Raw genomic sequence first — 21037 nt, 5'->3', positions numbered from 1 at the left:
ACTCCAGGAGTTGGTTGACAGGGAGGCCTGGTGTGCTGCGATTCATGGGGTCGCAAAGAGTTGGACACGACTGAACACCCCTCAAATATGTGACCTGCTTTATGGCTGATTTAAGTGAACTTTGAAACCGAACTTTGTTTGACCAATCTTGGTTTTAGAATGAAGGGTTGTCAATAGTTAGACCACAATCTCATTTGAAAGGCTTAGATGTGAAGATGCAAATTAAGGGCTGCATCCCTCTACTTACATTTTCCTTTTAAAGTTCCCTTCAGATCAATTATACCTCTAATTTACCTTCCATTTAGAAAATCTTATTTTAATAAATAAAAGGGGAAACCGAAATTTAATTTATAAAGTTTTATTTTTGTATATGTGCTAAATCTTAGGAACTGTGGACAATCTTCAGTCTGTTGGCTTGTAAAAGGCTGAGAAGTATGTGATCTGGGTGGTGAGATTTCCTTTTAGGAATCTGGATTTCAAAATGCAAAAAAATTTTTCACTCATTTGCAAGTTTAAAACATGGTGCACCTTTCCCCCTTTTTTCTTAGACCTATAAATTCGGAGGAAAAGTGCTACATTTCTGCAGACGTAAAATAATCTAAAATAATTGTAAATACAATCGGCAGCAAGTTGTTAATACATTTAGCACTTCCGTAGTGATTTACCACACCCAAAACCTTATTTTCAAACACTAAACACTCACATAGGCGCAGGCCCTATTTTAGTTGAGCCCCACTAGGAAACCAGTACTGAACGTTTGTTTTAAAATCAGTAACACAAAAACTGGAGGGAGAGGAGCCGTGTTTACTTTCTCGGCAGTATGTAATACCTTCAAACTAGAGACCAAAATTGGGCACTTATGAAAAGGCAATTTTAAAAAAATCCAGTTATAATTCTAAATAAGGCAGGATATATCCACCAAAATTAACCACAAGATTCAGCAAAGTAAGAGTTCCAGCTGGAAAAATAAGAAAAAAATGGAACTATTTTGGAGTAGTCATCTGAGTATTCACAGACTTGCTTTCATTTATAAATGTAATTCAAATAAAAAAGGCTCCTCATCTTTTTAACCCACTACTAGGGTTAAATACTTAAATTGTTATCATTCACTAATAAAAGTTAATCATGAAAAAAATAGAAAACATTTTCATAATTCTAAATTTGTACACATAACAGCTGAAAGACAAGGCTGGGAAATTATCATTGAGAGAAAAATCAATGAAGACAAAAATCCCAAATATGAGGATGTTCTTATTTCTGCCTTGACAATGCTGAACATGAAAATTTGGTTGGTAGAGGGCTTAGAAACAGCAGCAGTATGGTTTTTGCCAAGTTGTGCAATGAAATACTTAGATCCAATAGGGCAAAGCCCTTGTTCACAGAGATTAACAATGCAAGTATCTTCAGTCTTTATGTTAACAGATTCTACTGTCTCCCAAAAAGTAACCATGCCATTTAGAATTTTCAGGGGTACTTCTCTGAAAGGAAGACTAGTGATTCTGCAACAAACATTTAAAGTGGGAAATATATATATGGCTCAAGAAATCAGTTGAGGGAGAATTAAATAATCTGTAGGCACTTTGAAGACTTGAAGTTTAAAATGTGCCATTTGTGTTCAGAAAAAGACCTCAAAATCACTGCTATGTTGCTCTTACAATAACATGCATCTTAAAATTTTCAGTTATACATTAATGCTTGCTTAAGAGTTAAATAGAGAAAATAATTTGCACAAACAAAATTAACTCTTTCCATTCACTTTCCCTAGATCCTGATCACAGCACAGACCACTCTTCCTCAAGTGGAGGGGGAAAGGATTCACAAGCCCTCAAAGCAGCCAAGGTGGGATCTCCCTCCAAGGAGAAAAATTCACAGCCTTTTAAAATGTCAAGTTTTCACATCTAGAAGTCATTCGTTTTTAAATTAAGTATATTACATACTTTTGTTAAGGACCAGAAGACACACAAATCACCTCAGATGGTTAGATGGTGCAATTTATGATAGCAAGTTGTTCAAATAAATTTAACCTATTTTTGCTCATTGTTAAGGAAACTTGGAATTGAGGAACTTCTAAATTCAAGTTACCAATTGGAATTGCAGATAGTGTGTATGACTTTGGCTCACACTTAAACTCATATGTAATATACTTAAGGTAAAAAGAGGCTCTATCTGGTGTCAAATTTTCCTAATGTTACAGAAAACCTAGAAGCACAGACTGACTACAGAGTACTGCAAATAAGATATCCAAAGCTTCATCTTAAATACCTGCCCCCTTTAATCACAAAATAACACATTCTCAATTTTGTTTCTGCTTTGTTCAATTCCAACTATAGCCTTTTTGACAAAACATTTGCCTATTAACTGAATTGTAAAAAATACAACCAAGCTTGTGCTCATTAAATATACATGTATATAAAAAACATACAAAAAGTACAAGATTGATTATGTTAGGAAACTTTTACAGTGTCAACATCCTATTTTTCTCTTAAATCTTTAGTCAAGGGCCAAAGGTCAAATCTTTCTGTGCACAAAAACTCAATGTGACTGAACTCCTGACTTCAGGGTCATGTCTAGGTGTGCTATGCACAGAATTAACCTTAATATCCAGTCCTTAAAAAAAAAATAAAAGTAACAACAACAACAAAAACCCCAAAACACACCACAGGACAAAAAGTTCTTCTTAAATCAAATTCTATTTGTGAATTCAGCAAAATAATTTCTATAAAATAAAACAGCAAAATATTTAAATAGAATAGGGCGGACTGTATCTGTTTGCAGGGGTATTTGGTTTTTAGACAGGTTCCAAAAAATTACACACATTCAAGTTACCAATTCTCTTTTAAATACAGTATTAACTGATGAATTTATCATCTTAAATGTTTATTCTGATATTGATACCTCAATTATATTAACCAGTTTTCTTTTTAATTAGACCCTGCTTCAAACATGAAAATTTTTGGAATAATGGAGGAGCTAGGACAACTCTTGCTTTCAAGTAAAACTGTGACTGAGCGGCAGCTCAGCAAACATCTTGGTGCAATGGTATTCCAAGTACTGTGGGTTTCTGATGACCTCCGCTTCACTGGGATCCAGCAGAAGGCAAGTTTTAGAAGGTTCTCCTAGTAAGCTCTACAAAAGAAACAAAACAAGCACACCAAATACAGTCTTCTATTATGCTCTGAGCATCCTGGCATAGCAAATTTTTGCATATTTGTTTTAAATCTTTTAAAATTCCCATTACTGACACTTAAAGTTTCTTTATCCCACCCAGAGATTGAATTGTCAAACATTAAGATGTAAGCAACATATGTGTAACTGAAATCCACCTGTTTATCACACTTCTCCCCTTGTTTTTCTATTTTATATTCTAGGTGTAAGAAGGAAAAGCTCTGAGCAATACAGCTGTCACACTGGGACAACTGCTGTCATTATGGTAATTTTTTCCTCATTGGCTACACTAACCTGGTGTGAAGCCATGCTAAATGTTACAGCATAACTATAGCTTCAAAGTGATTAACCTAACATCAGAATAAAAAGGCAATGAAAAAGATCTAGAAACAATGTTACATCACCAATTTTCCACATCAACCAAATAATTTAAAGGTTACCAGCCTTACACTGCTCATAATAAAACTGACTCCAGTGGCAAAGAATTAACATGAAACTATTGGTGTGGCTGACATGGATGGGCTCTGGTTTGTTGCTGTTGGTTTATTTTTTGTTTTTGTAAAGGAGTTGATCCAACTGCCATCAGGCAGGCAACACTGGTTGCAGAGTGCGATGGGTATAACAAGAAAATTAACTTTTGTAGGTTTTGTAGATCTGTGAGTCTCATCAAGAAAAAAGTCTTGCTTAAGAATTAACAGTCAGACATTAATATACTATATACACCTTTGCCATTTACACATTAGCATCAGGCCATTTATTACAAAACACTATACACTTTCCACTGCAGGCGAGTTATATATTGACAGCAAATTTCTGCAGATAAGACAGTGAATAAACTTTCCACTCCATATTGATTAGGAATAGTTTTTTCTAGTTTTAAATATTAGCCAGACACAGAAAAAGGTTGGACTGTAAGGCCTGGGTGCACAGTCTTGATGGAGCCAGCTAATCGTGTGCATTCACTGGTCCTTCGTCTGGGGTGGGGGCACGTCTTCACTGCCTTCGTAATTCTCTTGTGCTCGCTGGCCAGTTCTCTGGGGGTTGTTCATGTGATGCGCCGCAGGGCCTGTGTACGGCTGTCCATGCACATGGTTATTCTGGGAGGGGAGACAAGATCTGCATGTTACAACTTAATATAGTGAACTTCAACTTTAAAGACCACAGGCTGAAGTCTGTGGAAATGTAAACATTTCTTTTTATTCCTGGGACTTAACAAGGAAATACGCTTGGGCTAATGATGACAAACACTGGTTTGAAACAAAAAAAGACAGCCTCAAAGCCCCAAGAGCAGCGTAGGTGTAATTCTTTGGCCAAGGTGATTTAAAGTGCCCCAAATTATTCACATTCAAGTCTGACCAATAAGGGATAACAGAGCCCATTACTGCTTGTGGTAAAAGAAAAAAAAAAAAAAAAAAAAAAAATCACAAAAGTGCCAGAACACATCCATTCTCACTCTAAGCACCTTGAAACTTCTATACAAGAAATCTGACTAAATGATCATATGAGATCTGCATAAGCAACAGCCCTCAACACAGAATGATGTTAATGAAAACAAAACAACATTGAAGATAATGGATTAATCACGTATGATTAAGCATGAGCTTTCTCAGGGCTGAGGGAAGTAATTCTTCTCCTGCTGTATTTGGGTCCTTAATGTTTTAAACCCCTGAACTCTCATTTTTCTGTACATTCCTGCCAGCCAAGCCAAGAAGATTTTAGGCTTTCACTTTCTGTAATTTCTATTAGGAAAATAAATATCTTGAATATGCATCTTCTAATTAGCCAGCATGCTTCTATCTCTACTATGAACTGTAAGAATGCTTAAATAATGGTTCTGAAAGCATGGTTCCCAGACCAGCAGCATCACCTGGGAACTCATTAGAAAAGTAGATTTTTCTGCTCCCATCTCCTAGACCTATCGAATCAGAAACTCTGGGGTGCCCCTCCCTTAACACTCCACCAGGGGATTCCAACGCTTGTTCCAGAATCCCTGCCACAAAAGATCGAAATTAGTCACACCTGGGACATAGACACGTTCTCATTTAGAAAGTTTCTTCATCTAAATATAGTTATTGATTTTCTAAAAAAATTCATGGAAATCTGTCAAATCCCTGACTTTTTTCCAATAATTTTTTACTGTCATTGAAGTCTTGGTTATGCTATGTAAGCAAACAGTTCATTTGCTACATCCAGGGTCTTCCTTCACTGCCATATTTCATATCTCTACTCATAGACTTGGCCTACTGGGAAATGTCATCTTAATCCATTATATTAAATATTATCATTTTATATTGATACAAATGATCATAGTTTTTACTAACTTCATCTACCAAGTACAAGAGGGGGGCATATATTTGACCAGGAAACACCACAGGGGAAGCTCAAATGTATCACACTGTGACCCCATGCCAACCATTCCTCTTTTGATCATGCCCCCAAAGCTGGTCTAGATTATCCCCGTTACTTTACAGTGGCAACAAAAAACTTAGCCATCCTATAAATAAATAATGCATAAAAATTCTAGGGGATAAAAACACAAACTAAGCCTGACATACCTGCTGATACTGAGATCCAGGTGAGTGGGGGTATAACGGGGCATCTTCAGGTGGAGGTGACTCATGCTCATCTGGGGCATCTTGGTCATCTGGCTCCTGATTTTAAATATTTAAAAATAAAGAATTATGTAGACAAATTCAGTTTTGTTTTTTTTTTTAATAAAATTTTAAAAAAACCCGACCCACTAACAAATTTTATTACAGATAAAATAACTGAAAGAAACCTGATTTGGCTTCTCTCAAAGCAAAGATTTGGCAATCTCCCCAAAATTTCTTTAAAAGAAGACTCCCTCATTAAGTTAAGACCACATATAGTAGTCATATTAAAGCAAACAAAATTCCACATAATTCTTCCCCCATTATCAGTAATATATAAACACTGGCCCTATAAAGTAAAGAATTACTTTGCTTTCTTCCATTTCTATCTGCTGCACACTGGTGGCTTTTTTTACCTCCTCTGGACAGAGTTCACAAGCTTTTGCAAGTGTCATCCTAGCACTATGTGATCTCTCCAAGAAATAACCATTTGATGTTTCATTGCTTTGCACTGGAGGAGACCAATTGTTGTAAGTGTATTGAGGATTGCCAGTGTATGGTCGTCTTTCAAGTTCATCCCCAAGCCATTCCACTGCCCAGGTCCACTTCCTTTTAAGATCTCCATTGCCCTTCAAAAGAAAATAAAGCCATGTATGTAAAAAGGTTTTGCAGTGTTTTTCAAAGTTAACTCGAAACGACAACTCCAAATTCTCGTAATTCTCGTCTTTTAAAACAGAATCCTTAGATTCAGGTTTCTACACAATTATATACACACACACAGACAGAGGTTTCTACACAATTATACACACACACACACACAGAGAAAAAAACCTCACCTGCAGAATCTGGTAAGCAACAGGACAATTGCTAAAGAGAGCTACCATACATTTTATACACTGGTATGCTCTTTTTTGATAGTGATTCTTAGAGCGCTGGATTGTGTCAAATAGCCCATCGCGGTCATCTGGGATTCCTTTAAGTGCATTGTGAATTCTGAAAGGGAACAACATAAATTAAAACTTCTAAAATCAAATAGCAGCTAACATTTACCAAGTGCTTTCTGCTATTTAATCTGAAACACTGCAGTGTATTTTCTGTTTTTACCTTCAATTTTTTCAAGCGATAATGAATCAACTCCTTTACAAATGCCATTTTTATCAATATTATCTTTGCCTCCCTTGTTCCTCAATGCCTAACAGTGCCAAGCCCATGGGAGATGCTCCTATATAAATACACAGTTTACCGAATGACTAAAAGCCCACTATGAGAAAATTATTTTCAAGCCTGGTGACAGGGAATCATAACAACAATCTTATTACACAAAAAACAAATTCCCATGTTTAAACCAGCACATGTGCCTTTAGTGTTATTACTTATTCTAATGAGGGCTAAGATATGGCTAACTGGTTTAAAGCTATACTGTTTATAACATTTTCAAAAGAAAATAGTGAAAACTTAAGATTCCATTTCAACTGACTCATAAGTTTTAAATCCTCTGATCATATTCAGAAGGGTTCAAAATAAACAGCTACAGTTTTGGAACTATTAAATTTTGTGTTTAATGGAAAACTGATTTCTGGTTTAATTCAATTTTTATATTATTAACTGTTTGACATCTATGATTGTTAATTTTGGTGAATAATTTGAAAATATTATTTCATGATTTCTGGCATTTGCAATCCGCACCAAGACTCAAGACTTTAATTTCTCTTTAAGCATTTTGTTGTTACAGAATGTGTTTTCAGGTTTCTGTTTTAGTTTTAGTGACAGAGAGGAAGCAGTCTACTATACAAATTCTTAATCGTTTACCAACAAATTCTTCAATATATATTAAATAAGATTTCTTTAAACAGAACACATTTTTAAAAAGGTTATGTATTGATCGGTTGAAAAAAAATGTACCCAGAGGCTTGTACGAACCTAACTCTGTATATCCCCCCGGGAGCAATGACCTAGTACTTGCTCAGTGTTCACGCTGACTTTCAGAGATCATTAACTATACTATGAATATTGGGAACCGCCTATACTTATTTACCGAAGGGACTCTCACATAATTCTAAAACTAACGTAATCCAATCCTAAAATAACTCTAGACCATCACTGATGAAATGGAAACATCTACCAAAAAATTCCTCCAAATAAAAAACATAACACCAACTGAAAGAAAAAGGTTAGTATATTAAGTATGCAACTTGGGCAAAAGTTGTGAGGGAAGAGGGAACCGTTTTATTCATCCTTAAGTTCTACAATAAAACATTTATTATTAGACTTCCAAGAGGTTAAAAAAAGTAAATGCGCTGTTAATTTCACTTACTCTAAGAACTCGGCAAGAAACAAAAAAAGGGTAGCTACCTGTGAGTCTGCCAGGAGTCCTCAATCAGCAAGATCTGCAGAAGCAGATCCAAGTAGGGCCGGAGTTCATAAGTGTAGGAATATGCCACCTGAAAACACGTAAAATGTGGTAAAGAACTTATTTAAAGCAGCAACAGTGGTGATCCCTTTGTAATGTGTAAAAACATCAAATCACTATGTTGCACACCTAAAACTAGTGTAATTGTATACTTAAAAATATAATAAAAATAAAACAACAAGTTATAGAGACATATGAATGTATATTTTCCTTTAACCTGCCAGAGAAGTTCACTGAGGACAGTAGATGAGAACTGAGGATTCTCCCAGCAGCAAAAACGAAGCAATTTGACGGTTTCCTCTGAGTTGCTGCAGTCCTCAATGATTTTCTTCACATAACTTGTCCTCACAAATAAAATGTCTGCCACGTTCTGCTGAATTGGCATTATAGGTTGTGATAAATTAGGATCACCAAAAGGATTGGGAAGAGGAGGGTTACCTAGAATACAGATTTGTCATCAATGAAAAACTAATCAGCTTCTCCACAAGAATATCCAGCTTTCACTACAGAAAATAGCTTTATCATTTTTTTTTAAAGAAAAAAAAATAGATCATTTCCCAAGTACAAAGAAAGTAATACGAAGCATTATAATGATCAGATATATCAAGATGATAAAACGTAAAAGTTTAATACCCAAACTGGTGTTTTCTTATTTGAAAGTTAGTTGTTACACTACTACTTCATAAACAAGATACCAACCTCAGTAGCAAGTAGATAGAAAGATTCCCTTTTAAGCATGTGAAAAACATGCAGGACTCAAAACATAAAATATTCCAAAGCATGGACTTTCACAGATTCTTGTTTTATACTGAAACTTCTTCAGAATCACTTTTAATGAGGTACTATTTATGGTCAGCAGTACTTTAAAACCAATGTAAAGAATGGAGTATTTGACTTTACCATTGATTGAAGACTGCATTCTTGACGAGACATTGCAACAGCGGATTAGCTGTGACACTACCGAGTATAATTTGCCTAATTCAGCATACTGATACTTGATTGGAGGACCTGGACCTTCATCTAAAGACACAAGCATAAAGGTAGCAGGTACACTCAATTTCAGAAGCTGTGTCTTCTCTGCCACACCTATAGTACAGAAGGGACAAGCAGGAAGAGAGGGGAAGAATTATATGAAAGAACTGGGACGGAAGGGCTTCATAATAAAGTAGTTATTTTTTTCTACAACCTTTATGAACAGAAGATTACTTTTACCTGGCATTCAGAGTATTATTAAAAAATAATACAAAAAATAATTATTAAAAAAATTAAAAGAACCAAAAACCTAACTGGAGTTAAGTATTAAATGGTTAAACAGTAACTATGACATTGCAATCCTCTGGACACTTTCTATGGCCTGGGGAGTCTCAGGGACCAGCCTAGACGGCAATCCTAAATGAACGCTGAAAATGGAGAAATCAGAATTCTCTTACAAATTGCCTTTCTTCTTTCTTCTAAGCCAAGCTTCTTGAAAGACGACTAACCTCGTTCCCTCTACTTTCTCGTTTGCCTGCTCTTCAACTCATGCTTACCTGGCTTCTGCCCCTCTTTCTGGTTTAAAGTTAAGGAATAGTTCTCAAATTGTAACCATTTCACCCTTTCTTGGGTTCCTCTCTTATTTTCTTTCTACCTCTTCTTGTTCTTATTTGAGTCCTCCTCCTGTCTCTTAAAAAGTTCCTCCAAGTTCCCATGTCAGGCTATATCCTCACACTGTATGCCTTCCCTGGATGATCAAACCCATTCTAATGGCTTCAAGTTCCAGCTGTTTTATTCAGCTGATTCAAAAATATTTCCAAATAGATCCTGTTCTACTGGACACCTCTATCTGGGTGTCACAAAGACTCAAATTCCCTGTCCATGTTCTTCCTGTGTCTCCCCTGCTCCATACATGGCACTACTACCTGGTCAGTTTAGCAAGCTGGAATTCTGGGCATCATTCTTAATGTCTGTTCCATGTTACCCTTCCCTGAATATCCAATCACCAAATCCTACTGGCCTTACATCTAATGAAAAGCACTAGAATTTGTCTACTTGTTTCCCCTTCACTGTCAACTTCTCAGTATGAGCCAGTAGACTGAATAACCTTTCACTTCCTCCAATGAGCCATGCTGAATATACTTCCAAGTCTCTGCACCTGCTGTTCACTCTGGATGGAAAAATTCAACCAATTCCTACAATCAATTTCTGCATTACGTCCCACACACTCCCCAAATCTGGTCAGGTACCCCTACTGATGTACTTCCACAGCACGCTGTATTTTCCCCATTGTCACATATTTTATGGCAAGTACCCTTTAATTTGCTTCTATACCCCATTAGAAAGTAAGAGTCTTATTTACTGCCATGTTCCAAGAAGTATAATAAATACAAGTCCACAATCCCTTATTTGAAATCCCTAGATTCAAACAGCTCTTTTCATCAATATAAACAAGTCTTTAGTATGGGGAGGTAAGGGAAAAGAAGACAAATACAAAGTAGAATGTTGCTGTGTTAGAAGAGTCAGGGATCACTGGTGATTAGTAAGTGACACACACAAAACTTGGAATGACAGTAATGTTTGGGTTTAGAATTTAACATAAATAACAGGCAATTAAGTGAATATTTATGTTATCTCCAACCTTTAATTTCACTTACTTCAACAAAACTTTTTTCATTTACTTCAACAAAAGTATAGACTAAATCCTTCACCCAAACATGGTGAATATTACACAATCATCTGGGACCTTTTGAAAATGTGGATTCCTTGTGTTAGTTCTGAGAATTCTTATTCCATTGGTTTGGGATGGGGCCTAGGAATCAGTATTTTCAAAAAACCAGGTCTAGCACCACTGCTTTAGGAGATAAAAATATGATTAAGATACAGATTCTGACCTGTGTCTGAGCAGAGATAAGACACATGCATAAATAAAGTACAAGGTATAAAGTGTAGCAAAAAGTTTCAGATAAAATTCATAGTAGGTTTTATGAAACACTTTCTATTTTAGACCAGGTTATATTTCATCACTTGACTTAAATGATTTCATTACTTAATACATTAAAGCAGAATTATGAAAACTTAAATTCTTACCTAAATTGGCATACATTACAAACAGGTTGAAATACTGCTGTAAATGACGCCCATGCTCTGAAACTTCTCTTCTCAGCAGATTTAATACTGCTCTTAGTAAGTGATCACTCAGGCTTAAGTTGTCATAAGCCTGCAAAACATGAAAACATTGGTTGTTTTCCAGCAACAAGATGCAGGTACAATATAATTCTCTTTGCATAAAAAAGGAAGATGCACATAGACATGTTAAATATAGGCAGAAATTTCTGGACGGACTGATCACACAAGGAACTATTAAAAAGGGTTGCTTTTTTAGGAAAGGGGATGAATTAAAATTCATGTATAACATATAACAGTAAGTGTATAACTAAGCCACTGAATGTAACCGAATTAACAGAAAATTCCGTTAAGTTTTAGAGAGCCAATAGTCACTAGTCACTGCTGGGAAGTACTTTTTAATGGAACTCATAGACACTGAGGCATCAGATCACATGGTTATTACACGCTCATGCACATCTGTTAGGTAAACATCTCAAACAGATGCACATATGTGTGGCTTCAGCTTCTGGGAAACAGAATTCATGTGTAAGCATTTAATCATTAGAAGTAAACTGGGCAATTACCTGACTAGAAGGTCCTGGAGATGCAAAAGGTGAAGGACATGGCCCATCTTGCAAGGAAAAATGTGCAATAAAAACTATCAGTTTTGCAAATGCACCTCTGACTTCTGCACTAGGGCACTCCAGAAGGTATTCAGAGAAGCGATTTGAAACATTAAAAAGGACATTATGAGCAAACCAAAATCGCACATTCTTGCTGTGACGAAGGAGAATACATAATGCATCATACCTAAGACAAAACAAACAAAATCCTAGGTTCAATGACAAAAACGATAACCTCCATTCCCTTAACATCTTACTATTAGAATAGTTAAGTAAATATTGTTAAATCAAGGTATGATATAAATGGTCTCTAAACTTCCACAATTAGAAACAAATTCATTTTAAGTTTTTACCTTTTTAACCTATGGCTGAATGTAATCTAGGGAAGCTAAAATGTAATAATTTTGTGATTAAATAACCTTTAAGTATCATCCTGTAATGTTTTGTACACAGAAGTCAAAGATATGATACACTATAACAGAAGCCGGCTCCTGAGTAATAAAGGGCCACATTTAAACTCAGGATTTCTTTCACTACTGCTACCAAGATTTTTTAAAATTCTGCATTCCAAATCTGAAACAAGATTATTAGGGCTTGGAAAAAACAAAGCAGTATATTAAAGAACCAAACTAAATGCCAGTAATAATAGGAATGAAAATCCAAAACAATGTACCAATCACTGGCGGAGCCACGGACTATTTTCTTGGTGTGAAATCCTGTGGTAAAGAGGAACCTAGCGGCAAGCTGAATACTAATCATTGTGATTTCTTCGGCTTCAGGCAACAGGTGATCTTGCCCTATAAATAAAGTGCAGATTAAAAAAGTCAAATTTGTATGCCCAAGCCCTGTTTTCATACAAATCTGCATTACCTACAATTTTCCAAGCCCCAACTATGTTAAAACCCCTCTGAGGCTACTTATGAAATAATTCTGTTCATTAAAGCACACTTCAACTAATGCTTGAGTAAATAAAAACAAATTGTTTTAACAAACAAAAGCTCCTCTGTCTCTAAATACCCAGATAATATATAATGCTCAAAGGTAACAGTCATCTGAAACAGGACTTGAAAACAATCAGAAAGAAAGGAAACAAGCATGTTGATGCCTGCTAAGAAATCCTGCAAGAAGAGCTATGCTTTGTTACTAAGAAGCTAAATTCTTGATGCTTACCTGGAGGAGGATTTAAGTAAACACCATTGCATGTAAGCAGTTTTTTCATAAACTGAAAATATTCCATACTGTATTGCATTCGGTTATGCATGAATTGCACGTTCTGTTTCCGTACACTTCTCTCAATGGCTGATGGCATAATAATCTGATGGGGTCTTGCGGTGATAGCAAGCTCTGATATGTATCTTATCAATTCATCGCCCTGGTCGATTGTATCCAATCGTTCATAAAAAAGTATATAAGCATTCCACCACCTTTTCTGGCGCCTGTATGACATGCGCTTCATCATGTGATCGAATACTTCTCCCATGTACTCTCCACCGAAACACTGGTTTTTCATTTCTTCATCGTCATCCATTTTACATTCAGTTACATCTCCATCATCAAATTTATACCAACGGTTTCTCTCACCATCCCCTCCATTCCTTTGAATGATATAAGAATAGTAATGTCCTCCGCTTGCTTGACCGCTGTGTACAAGCACCCCCACAAGCCTGTATTTCGTGCTTCCTGCTGCCTCATTGTCGGACTGCTCATTCTGTTGTATCAGCTGACTCTCTGGGTTTACATTATCTCCTTCCAGCTTTGCAACACCTGCGACTGTGTAAGGTTCCATGTCCAGCTCACGAGGAAATTCAAAATAATCATTAAACTTGATTGCACATTCTCTTTCCCAATCATAGTCGAATCGTTTTAGTTGGATAGCAAGAACAGGAGGCAATTTTTTAATAAGCAAACGCTTTACAGTATCAACCTAAAATGAACAGAACAAATTACTAGATGTTCTCTTATAATCCACTGCAAAAAAAACACACCAAACTTTAAAACTCTATTATTAAATTCTCAACATTAATCTGAAAATTTAAGTGTAAACATAACGTGACAGTAAACATAATCAGAGCAATTCTGTCAGTTTATAGTTTTAATGTTAACTAAAACAAGTAATACAGAAGTACTCTGATGCCACTTTCTACAAACTGCAAAAATTAGTGATTTACTCACTGCCTGATTTCTATGTTGGCAGTATTATCTAACCATTATTACTTGTTTGATATTTATTATTATTTTAATGAAGGTGTAGTTTGCTGTGAGCCAACTACAGAAATATACTAATAGCAGCTAGTATTTATTGGGCAGTTAGGTGCCAAATTATATGCTAAGTGCTACCCCAGTAGTAACATGTATAATCCTCACAACCCTCTCAAGCAGGTACTACTGAACCTGAAGCATGAGAATGAGGAGCAGTTGAAAGATTTAAGTAACCTGCCTCAAGTCTTAGAGCTTGAATGGCAGGGGTATGACTTTACAGGTCATCTCAACCTTTAGATTTTAAAACCTCTCCAAGTGGTATGTAAAGTCAAAATAATACAGGTGACTTAGAGGTAAGAGGACTTGGGAGCCCAGATACTATTAAATGCCCACAGACAAAAACCAATACCAGGTGAGTCAAAAAAAAATTCGATCCAAGTGGTTTAAAAAAAACAGGTGGTAGAAGAAATCTTATGTGGCTAAATAAAGCAATCAATAGTTTGGTTTCAGCGAACTTCTCGGTCCTGGCTAGTAACTCTGCATGTGAGAGGAGCAATGTTTTCCTCTATGAGTTCTGTAGCTTTGCGGAGCTCAAGCAGTCTGGTCAGATATGGATGAAAGGTGCCTGCGTAAGGCAGACAAAAGATTGTGGTATTAAGCTATTGCGACCTCTAAAGTGATTCACTCTTATCTTTACCTGTTTTCCCTAGCCCTTTCTGGCACTAGCTTCTCTTTACCTGACAACCCTTTTAAGTCCGTTATCTTAACTACCTCTCTGCTACCACTGTTAACAACGTAGGGCAGGGAATAAAGAGGGCAAATTCTGAGAACAAATGAAAACAATTATTCTTCCAAACCCATTATATGTAACCATCATTATTTTAAACAAAACTGGGCAATCCATACCTTTTTATTGCATTTTTCACAATGATAAGCATTTGCACCTTCTAATAAATCTCCTTTGACATATTGTTCCAAAGAATCAAGAAGATTTTGGTGATTTCTAATGTCTACATTCAAAGTCGTAAAAGATTCTTCACACTCGTATCTAAAGATATTATTTAAGAAATGATCAAAGAGAATTTATTCCTTAATTTTCTAAACATCTTACTTAGTTATGGGTTCAATGCAAACTACTTTTGCAATATTTATAATAGAACACAAAACCCATTAAGTTAAAAAAATGTACTCATAAATGACAGTTACCATTTACGGGCCATTTATCCTCTGCTAGGCACTACATTAGATTGTTTACACACTATACATAACAGGTTCTTTGTCTTCACAGCAAATATTTTCTATCACCATCTCCACATCAGAGATGAGGGAAGTGGGGTTCAGAATGTGAAGATTACCAGGAGAAATGGTGTTTTGAAGCTAGATCTGTCTGGCTTCACAGTTCCATCTCTATATAGTCTACCATGCTCCTTCTGTCATCATCTGTTTAGATTGTAATGAGCTAAATTTCTAAATGTTTCTCCTCTTCTATAATGGAAACATTACTAAAGCACAAGTTGAACATACAAATGAACATGGGCTAAGCAATCTGAATAGGAGCCAGAATCCCACCTTTGGGCAATATTCTACCAAAGGAATTTTCAGATTTGTGAAGAGACATACTCATAAATTTAGAACATGGGATGTGAGAATTTCACTCAACCATTAAATTAATTCACTGAACAAATATATGCCGTGCCTACCATGTATAAAGCACTGTGGGATAGTTTGAGATGGTCCCTCATATTAAGGGCTTTTCAACTTAGTGAAAAAGGCATTTATAAGTGACATGAATGGAATATGAAGTATTAGGCAAATTGTTATGATAACTAGGGAACAGCCCATAGTTGAGAAAAAAGAAGTCCAATTTTATGATTTCAGGTAAAAAACTGGTCATCTGAAAAATGAGAAGTCAGCAAAGTTTTTCTGTATGTAAAAGGCCAGAGAGTAAGTATTACCAGTTTTTCTGGACCATGAGGTCTCTATAGCAACAACTCTGTTGTTACAGTGAGAGCAGTCAGACAGTTGGTAAAGCAGTGGGTATGTGCCAATAAAACTTAACAAAAACAGATGTAGGGCTGGACTTGACCTATGGTCCATAGTTTGTTAACTGTTATTCTAGATAAATACCCTAAAATAGACTGTCACAGGACTCTCCTTTATGTAACCTTCTAGCATGGAACAGGACTAGTTTAGTTGTGGAGTAGGTATTTGAACTTCAGGAATTTTACTTAAGGTTAAATGTTCTCTGGACATTTTCACTTAGCAAAGAAAACCCGTCATTTCCCAATAATTTTGAAAACTGGCTACAAGAAACCAAGAAAAACTGACCAAAAGAGATAGCCAGAAAAAAATTTTTTAATCAGTATAAAAACAAGAGGTTAAAACGACAATTTTATGGTCCACCTAATAATGCACGAGGTCTTTCAAAAGAAGCAAAAGTTGTCCAGTCTGTGTAAACAATTTTATGGCTTCATTCAGAATGAATAGCCTAACACTTATATATAATATTACCACTTCCTCAATCATTTCCAAAATGAAATGATTCTAAAGTGGTTAAAAAATGAAGCAGCCCCCCACTAACCACACACACACACAACCTATGACTATACATAATGCTCTTTTGTTGCTGCTGTTCACTTGCTAAGTCATGTCCTTGTAGAAAATACTACCTTACTGTGATATTTTGGTGAGAAGGGACTTCAATAACATTAATTAATTGATGACATACAAGAGAAGTTCCAAAGTAAAACTTCCATAAAGTAGTCATAAACGTGTATCTATCAGTAGTAAACTTTAATAGTTATTTTAACTATTTTCAATAAGAGTTCTTAATCAACTTCCCTTTTAAGAAAAAAAAAAAAAAACCCAAACAAATTTGTTTATAGTTATTTTTTTGCTATAAATGCTTTGTGTGGGAAACATACCTTAAAAACAATGACAGTAATCAACGCTATTTTTAAAAAGTCAGCATTTCATTTGTATAGGAAATAGTGCCCCACACTTGTCATCTTCTAAACTTATTTACAATATTATTAACTATTTTAAGATAAAGGAAAAATTCATTAGTAATACTTGTATATGCAAAATGCCATGTATTTTCTTAGGCATGATCATACATAAGGACATATAAGCGTATAAAATAGTAAGAACTTAGGTGGAGTTAAAGGAACCAAGTATTATTTGACAAAAACAAACCAACAGATCCACAAAGGTCATGTAACTTTTCTGTTGTTAAACTTCATTGTAATAAAATGAGAAAACAACCAACCTCCCCCAACAGTAAGGTATGCACAATATGTAATCCATCCCACCTCTGGTATTTAGTAAGTGGTACCATACTTCACTTTTTTACATAATTAATAATAAACACTACAATATACATATTAAGTATGCAATTAGTACTCACCTATGTGGGCAGCCTTGGCAAATCTTCTGATCCGCAAAGGAACCTCCTAAGACTTTACTTAGCATAGCTGGATGTCCTAAGGCTTTCAAAGCTTCATCTAAACTATCCACCAATGAATTAAAAAATTCTAAAGCATCATGTTGTTCACGAAGATTAACAGGCTCACCCCAAAGCCTAAGAAATGAATGGAGTAAAATGTGTAACGTGAGACACTCCCAGAACAATAAATACATTTTTCAGGAAAAAAGCAATACAACCAAAATAACACATATAAACTGAGATTTTATTCCTCAATTACATGAGGAAGTAGGGGAAAAAACGGATGCTCTTTATATATTGATTGTTGTGGAGGAGAAAGTAAGATTCATAGGAAAAGTGGTACTTTACTAGGAAAGAAATACCACAAAACTACAAAGGAAAACTCCATGGTGATGTTACTATATGCTTCTCATTGCACTGCATTCAGAGGTATTTCTTCTTGCCAACAAAGTTTAACATGAATCTAATCATGGGTAAATAATCACATAAATCGATAAAGTACCATAAAAGTCATGACAAATTAGGGAGATTAGAGATGACTGAAGAGCTAATAACCAAATTCTTGTGATTCCTTCTAGGATACCAGTCTGAAACTGGGAAAAAAAAAAATTACAAAGACTATTTTGGGGAAGTTGGAATATATACTGATGACATTACTGAATACTAATTTCATGCATGTGATAATTGTATTAAATATTATGTAGGAAAATGTCCTTAGAGGATACATTTTGAGGCATATGAGGGGGATCAAGAGTAATATCTGCAACTATCCTCTAGTTTAGAAAAAACAAAAGAAAACCAAAACTCAAGTATACCCATAAGCAAATATGGCAAAATGTTAACAAATGGCAAATCTGGCTGAAGAATATGCATCATAAAGGTGATTCCTATACTACTTTACCTTTTCTCCTGGTGTGAAATTTTTCAACATAAAAAATTAAGGGTGTGAAATGTGGTTAATTCACCCACATGTACTTAAGAGTACATCACAGGTCTAAAGTGTAGATAATCCAAAAGTGCTAGTCTGGACAAACTGAGAGCTCCACTAACATAGGAACAATTAACTGAGAAGCCAAAAAAAGCAAATATATTACAAGAAGAGTGATCATTATAACCTAATTACAAATTTTAAGACAAAAGTTCAAGAAGTTTAAGAGTAATAATCTGAAGAGAAAGAACGGAAATACTAAAAGCCTTATGGCAGAGATGGGACAAGCTAGAGAAAGAAAGAGAACTTGAATAGTCAGAGGAAGGTGAGAGTTCTGCCAGGTGATGGGACTGAAAGAGTGAAAGCAGAGCTGGGAAAGAGGGGTGTGTGTGCAAGCAGTAAGTGTGGATTAAATAGGGGGCCTAGTTAGAGTAATCGGTGGAATTTATATGGTAAGTCATATGGAGGTCACTGTATTATAAAGTAGTGGTTTCAGAAGAAATCCCAGTAGTATTCCAGGAGGGAAAAGGGCAGCTGCTACGGCTGAAGCAGAGAAGGTGGACCAGAGGGGCCATGTCAGGTGACCCTTGGCTCCTCTGCTCTCAGCTGTCTGGGAGAGACCTCGAAGGGATTCTAAGGAGTAGTATTTAAGGGAATTCCCTGCTGGTCCAGTGGTTAGGACCCCATGCTTTCACTGTCAAGGGTCTGGGTTCAATACCTGGTTGGGGAACTAAGATCCTACAAGCTGTCTGGTACAGCAAAAAAAAAAAAAAAAAAAAAGAAAAGAAAAGAAAAGAGTACTATTTAAAAACAAAAACACTATTACAAAGGATTATGGTGTTTTCATACATAGTTGTATAATACTATAGTATTTTAGTACAGTGCATGACACAACAGGTAATAAAATTAAAAAAGGTGAAATAAATGAAGCCAGAGAAATAAGATCAAGACATAACTGAACAACAACAATTTCCACCCCCCCACCCTGGTATTTATCACACCTTTCCTATAAAATTGTATACTAGACTAGCCAAAAAGTTGCTATGGGGACGTTTCCTTTACAGATCTACTCTGGCTATTAAATGAAAGAATGATAAAACTAGGATGTGACCATTTTGTAGTACTGATGAAATGTTGCATTTAGGCAATGATAATCAATGGGTGTTATCCTAAGAGGCAGACAGACATTATATACTTCTCCTCACTGAGCTTACTGTTATCACCTATGAGGTAGGCCTTGTCTATCCACTCCAAAACAAGAAAAAAACAACAGCGGAACCTGACCGAGCCTCTAGCTCTCTCTACCTGTTTATATGACATGTAGGGAACTGAGGAAAACAAAGCACCACAGGGATCTCAATAAGATCCAAATGGGACAATGTACGGAGTTAACTACTTGTTTGTTTTTTCATCCCCAACAAATAACTACAAGGGTGAAAAAAGAAGAGACTACAGACACATATCAACACCTGCAGCATCTGGACTTCATTTGGGTCATGATTTCAAAAAAGTTAATAGTAAAAAAACCAATTAGGTCACTGGGTAAAATCAAACATTGACAAGGATATTAAGGAATTTTTAAAGACATGATAATAGTATCATGGTCATGTTAAAAAAGACATTAGAGATACACACTGAAATATTTCTGGGTGAAATTATGCATCTGCTTCTAAGCAGATGGGAATGTAGATTAAACGGCAATGAGTTGACAATTATTGAAGTTGAGTGATGAATACATAAGGGTTCATACTCTTCTCCCTACGTATGTAAATACTATAAGCTCTCAAAACAAAAAATCGTTAACATCTTAAGAGACTAAAGAATGCTGCCTCTTACTAAGACATTTTCTACTTCCTTTGGGGATAATGAGAAAACAAACCTAACTATAAAATAAAGTTAGACTATTACTACTAATTAACTATTAAACATAAAAGTGCTTTCCAGTATAGGTTTTAGAAGTTTAATGTTAGCGTCATGAGACGGTCATAAAGGTTTAAGCAATATCTCAATTACCAGCCATCCATAATTTACCTGAACTGTTTCCAAAATCCTCTGGGCACGTAGTACTGTAGTCGAGAAGCAGCTAAATGACCAAAGATGACCTGAAGGTGTCTCAAAACACCAATATTGTACTCTTTTCTGTCTTCTGTTTTACTTAATGCTGGTTTGTCTTCAAATTGTTGAGGGTATCCAAATACATCATCTCTGGGATCAACATTGCTCTGGAAAGCAAAACATTATCACTAGTGAGCTAACTGAACTTTAAAGTATAGTAAAAATTATGTTGAGACAAATGCTGAATGATTAGTGAACAAATCATTTGTATTTCTATTTATTTCCAAAGCACTTAATGTTCAATTCATATATTTTAATTTACAGTATCAGTGTTTATCCCCACCCATTTCACATAAGAGTTGTCATAGGGAATAACTATGTATTGCAGAGGTAGGTGATAGAGCAAAGGACAGTGAAGTAACTAACTTAGGCTGTACTGGACACAAATGCAGGCTTTGCTACTTATAAGGCTAAGTGACTTTGAGCAGTTAAGTGCCTCATGTGTAAATGGGTGAACATACTCTTCATGCAGCTATTGTG

The 21037-nt window shown here is 35.7% G+C and overlaps 1 protein-coding gene across 14 annotated transcripts in view; it reads right to left on the bottom strand.

The window, feature by feature from the left end:
• Nucleotides 1-342: 342 nt before the first annotated feature.
• USP9X (ubiquitin specific peptidase 9 X-linked) overlaps nucleotides 343-21037 on the bottom strand; it is a 115348-nt gene continuing 94653 nt past the window's right edge. For 7 of the 14 annotated variants that reach the window (XM_060407499.1, XM_060407502.1, XM_060407500.1 and 4 more), the window contains 14 exons: nucleotides 20474-20664; nucleotides 17476-17649; nucleotides 14976-15117; nucleotides 13041-13794; nucleotides 12544-12667; nucleotides 11832-12057; nucleotides 11230-11359; nucleotides 9067-9252; nucleotides 8384-8604; nucleotides 8109-8197; nucleotides 6593-6749; nucleotides 6125-6385; nucleotides 5721-5816; nucleotides 343-4262 (listed from right to left, as the gene is read on the bottom strand). In XM_060407499.1, the coding sequence (XP_060263482.1) occupies nucleotides 4125-4262; nucleotides 5721-5816; nucleotides 6125-6385; nucleotides 6593-6749; nucleotides 8109-8197; nucleotides 8384-8604; nucleotides 9067-9252; nucleotides 11230-11359; nucleotides 11832-12057; nucleotides 12544-12667; nucleotides 13041-13794; nucleotides 14976-15117; nucleotides 17476-17649; nucleotides 20474-20664 (2889 nt within the window). In that variant the 3' untranslated portion in view covers nucleotides 343-4124. The remainder of the gene's footprint in view (nucleotides 4263-5720; nucleotides 5817-6124; nucleotides 6386-6592; nucleotides 6750-8108; nucleotides 8198-8383; nucleotides 8605-9066; nucleotides 9253-11229; nucleotides 11360-11831; nucleotides 12058-12543; nucleotides 12668-13040; nucleotides 13795-14975; nucleotides 15118-17475; nucleotides 17650-20473; nucleotides 20665-21037) is intronic. The other 7 variants (XM_060407504.1, XM_060407506.1, XM_060407508.1 and 4 more) reach the window with 1 other exon arrangement.

The sequence above is a fragment of the Ovis aries genome, chromosome X (genome assembly GCF_016772045.2).
Source record: "Ovis aries strain OAR_USU_Benz2616 breed Rambouillet chromosome X, ARS-UI_Ramb_v3.0, whole genome shotgun sequence".
Classification (NCBI taxonomy): Eukaryota; Metazoa; Chordata; class Mammalia; order Artiodactyla; family Bovidae; genus Ovis; species Ovis aries.
Note: the sequence above shows the minus strand (reverse complement) of the source record. Positions and strands in the feature narration are given on the sequence as shown.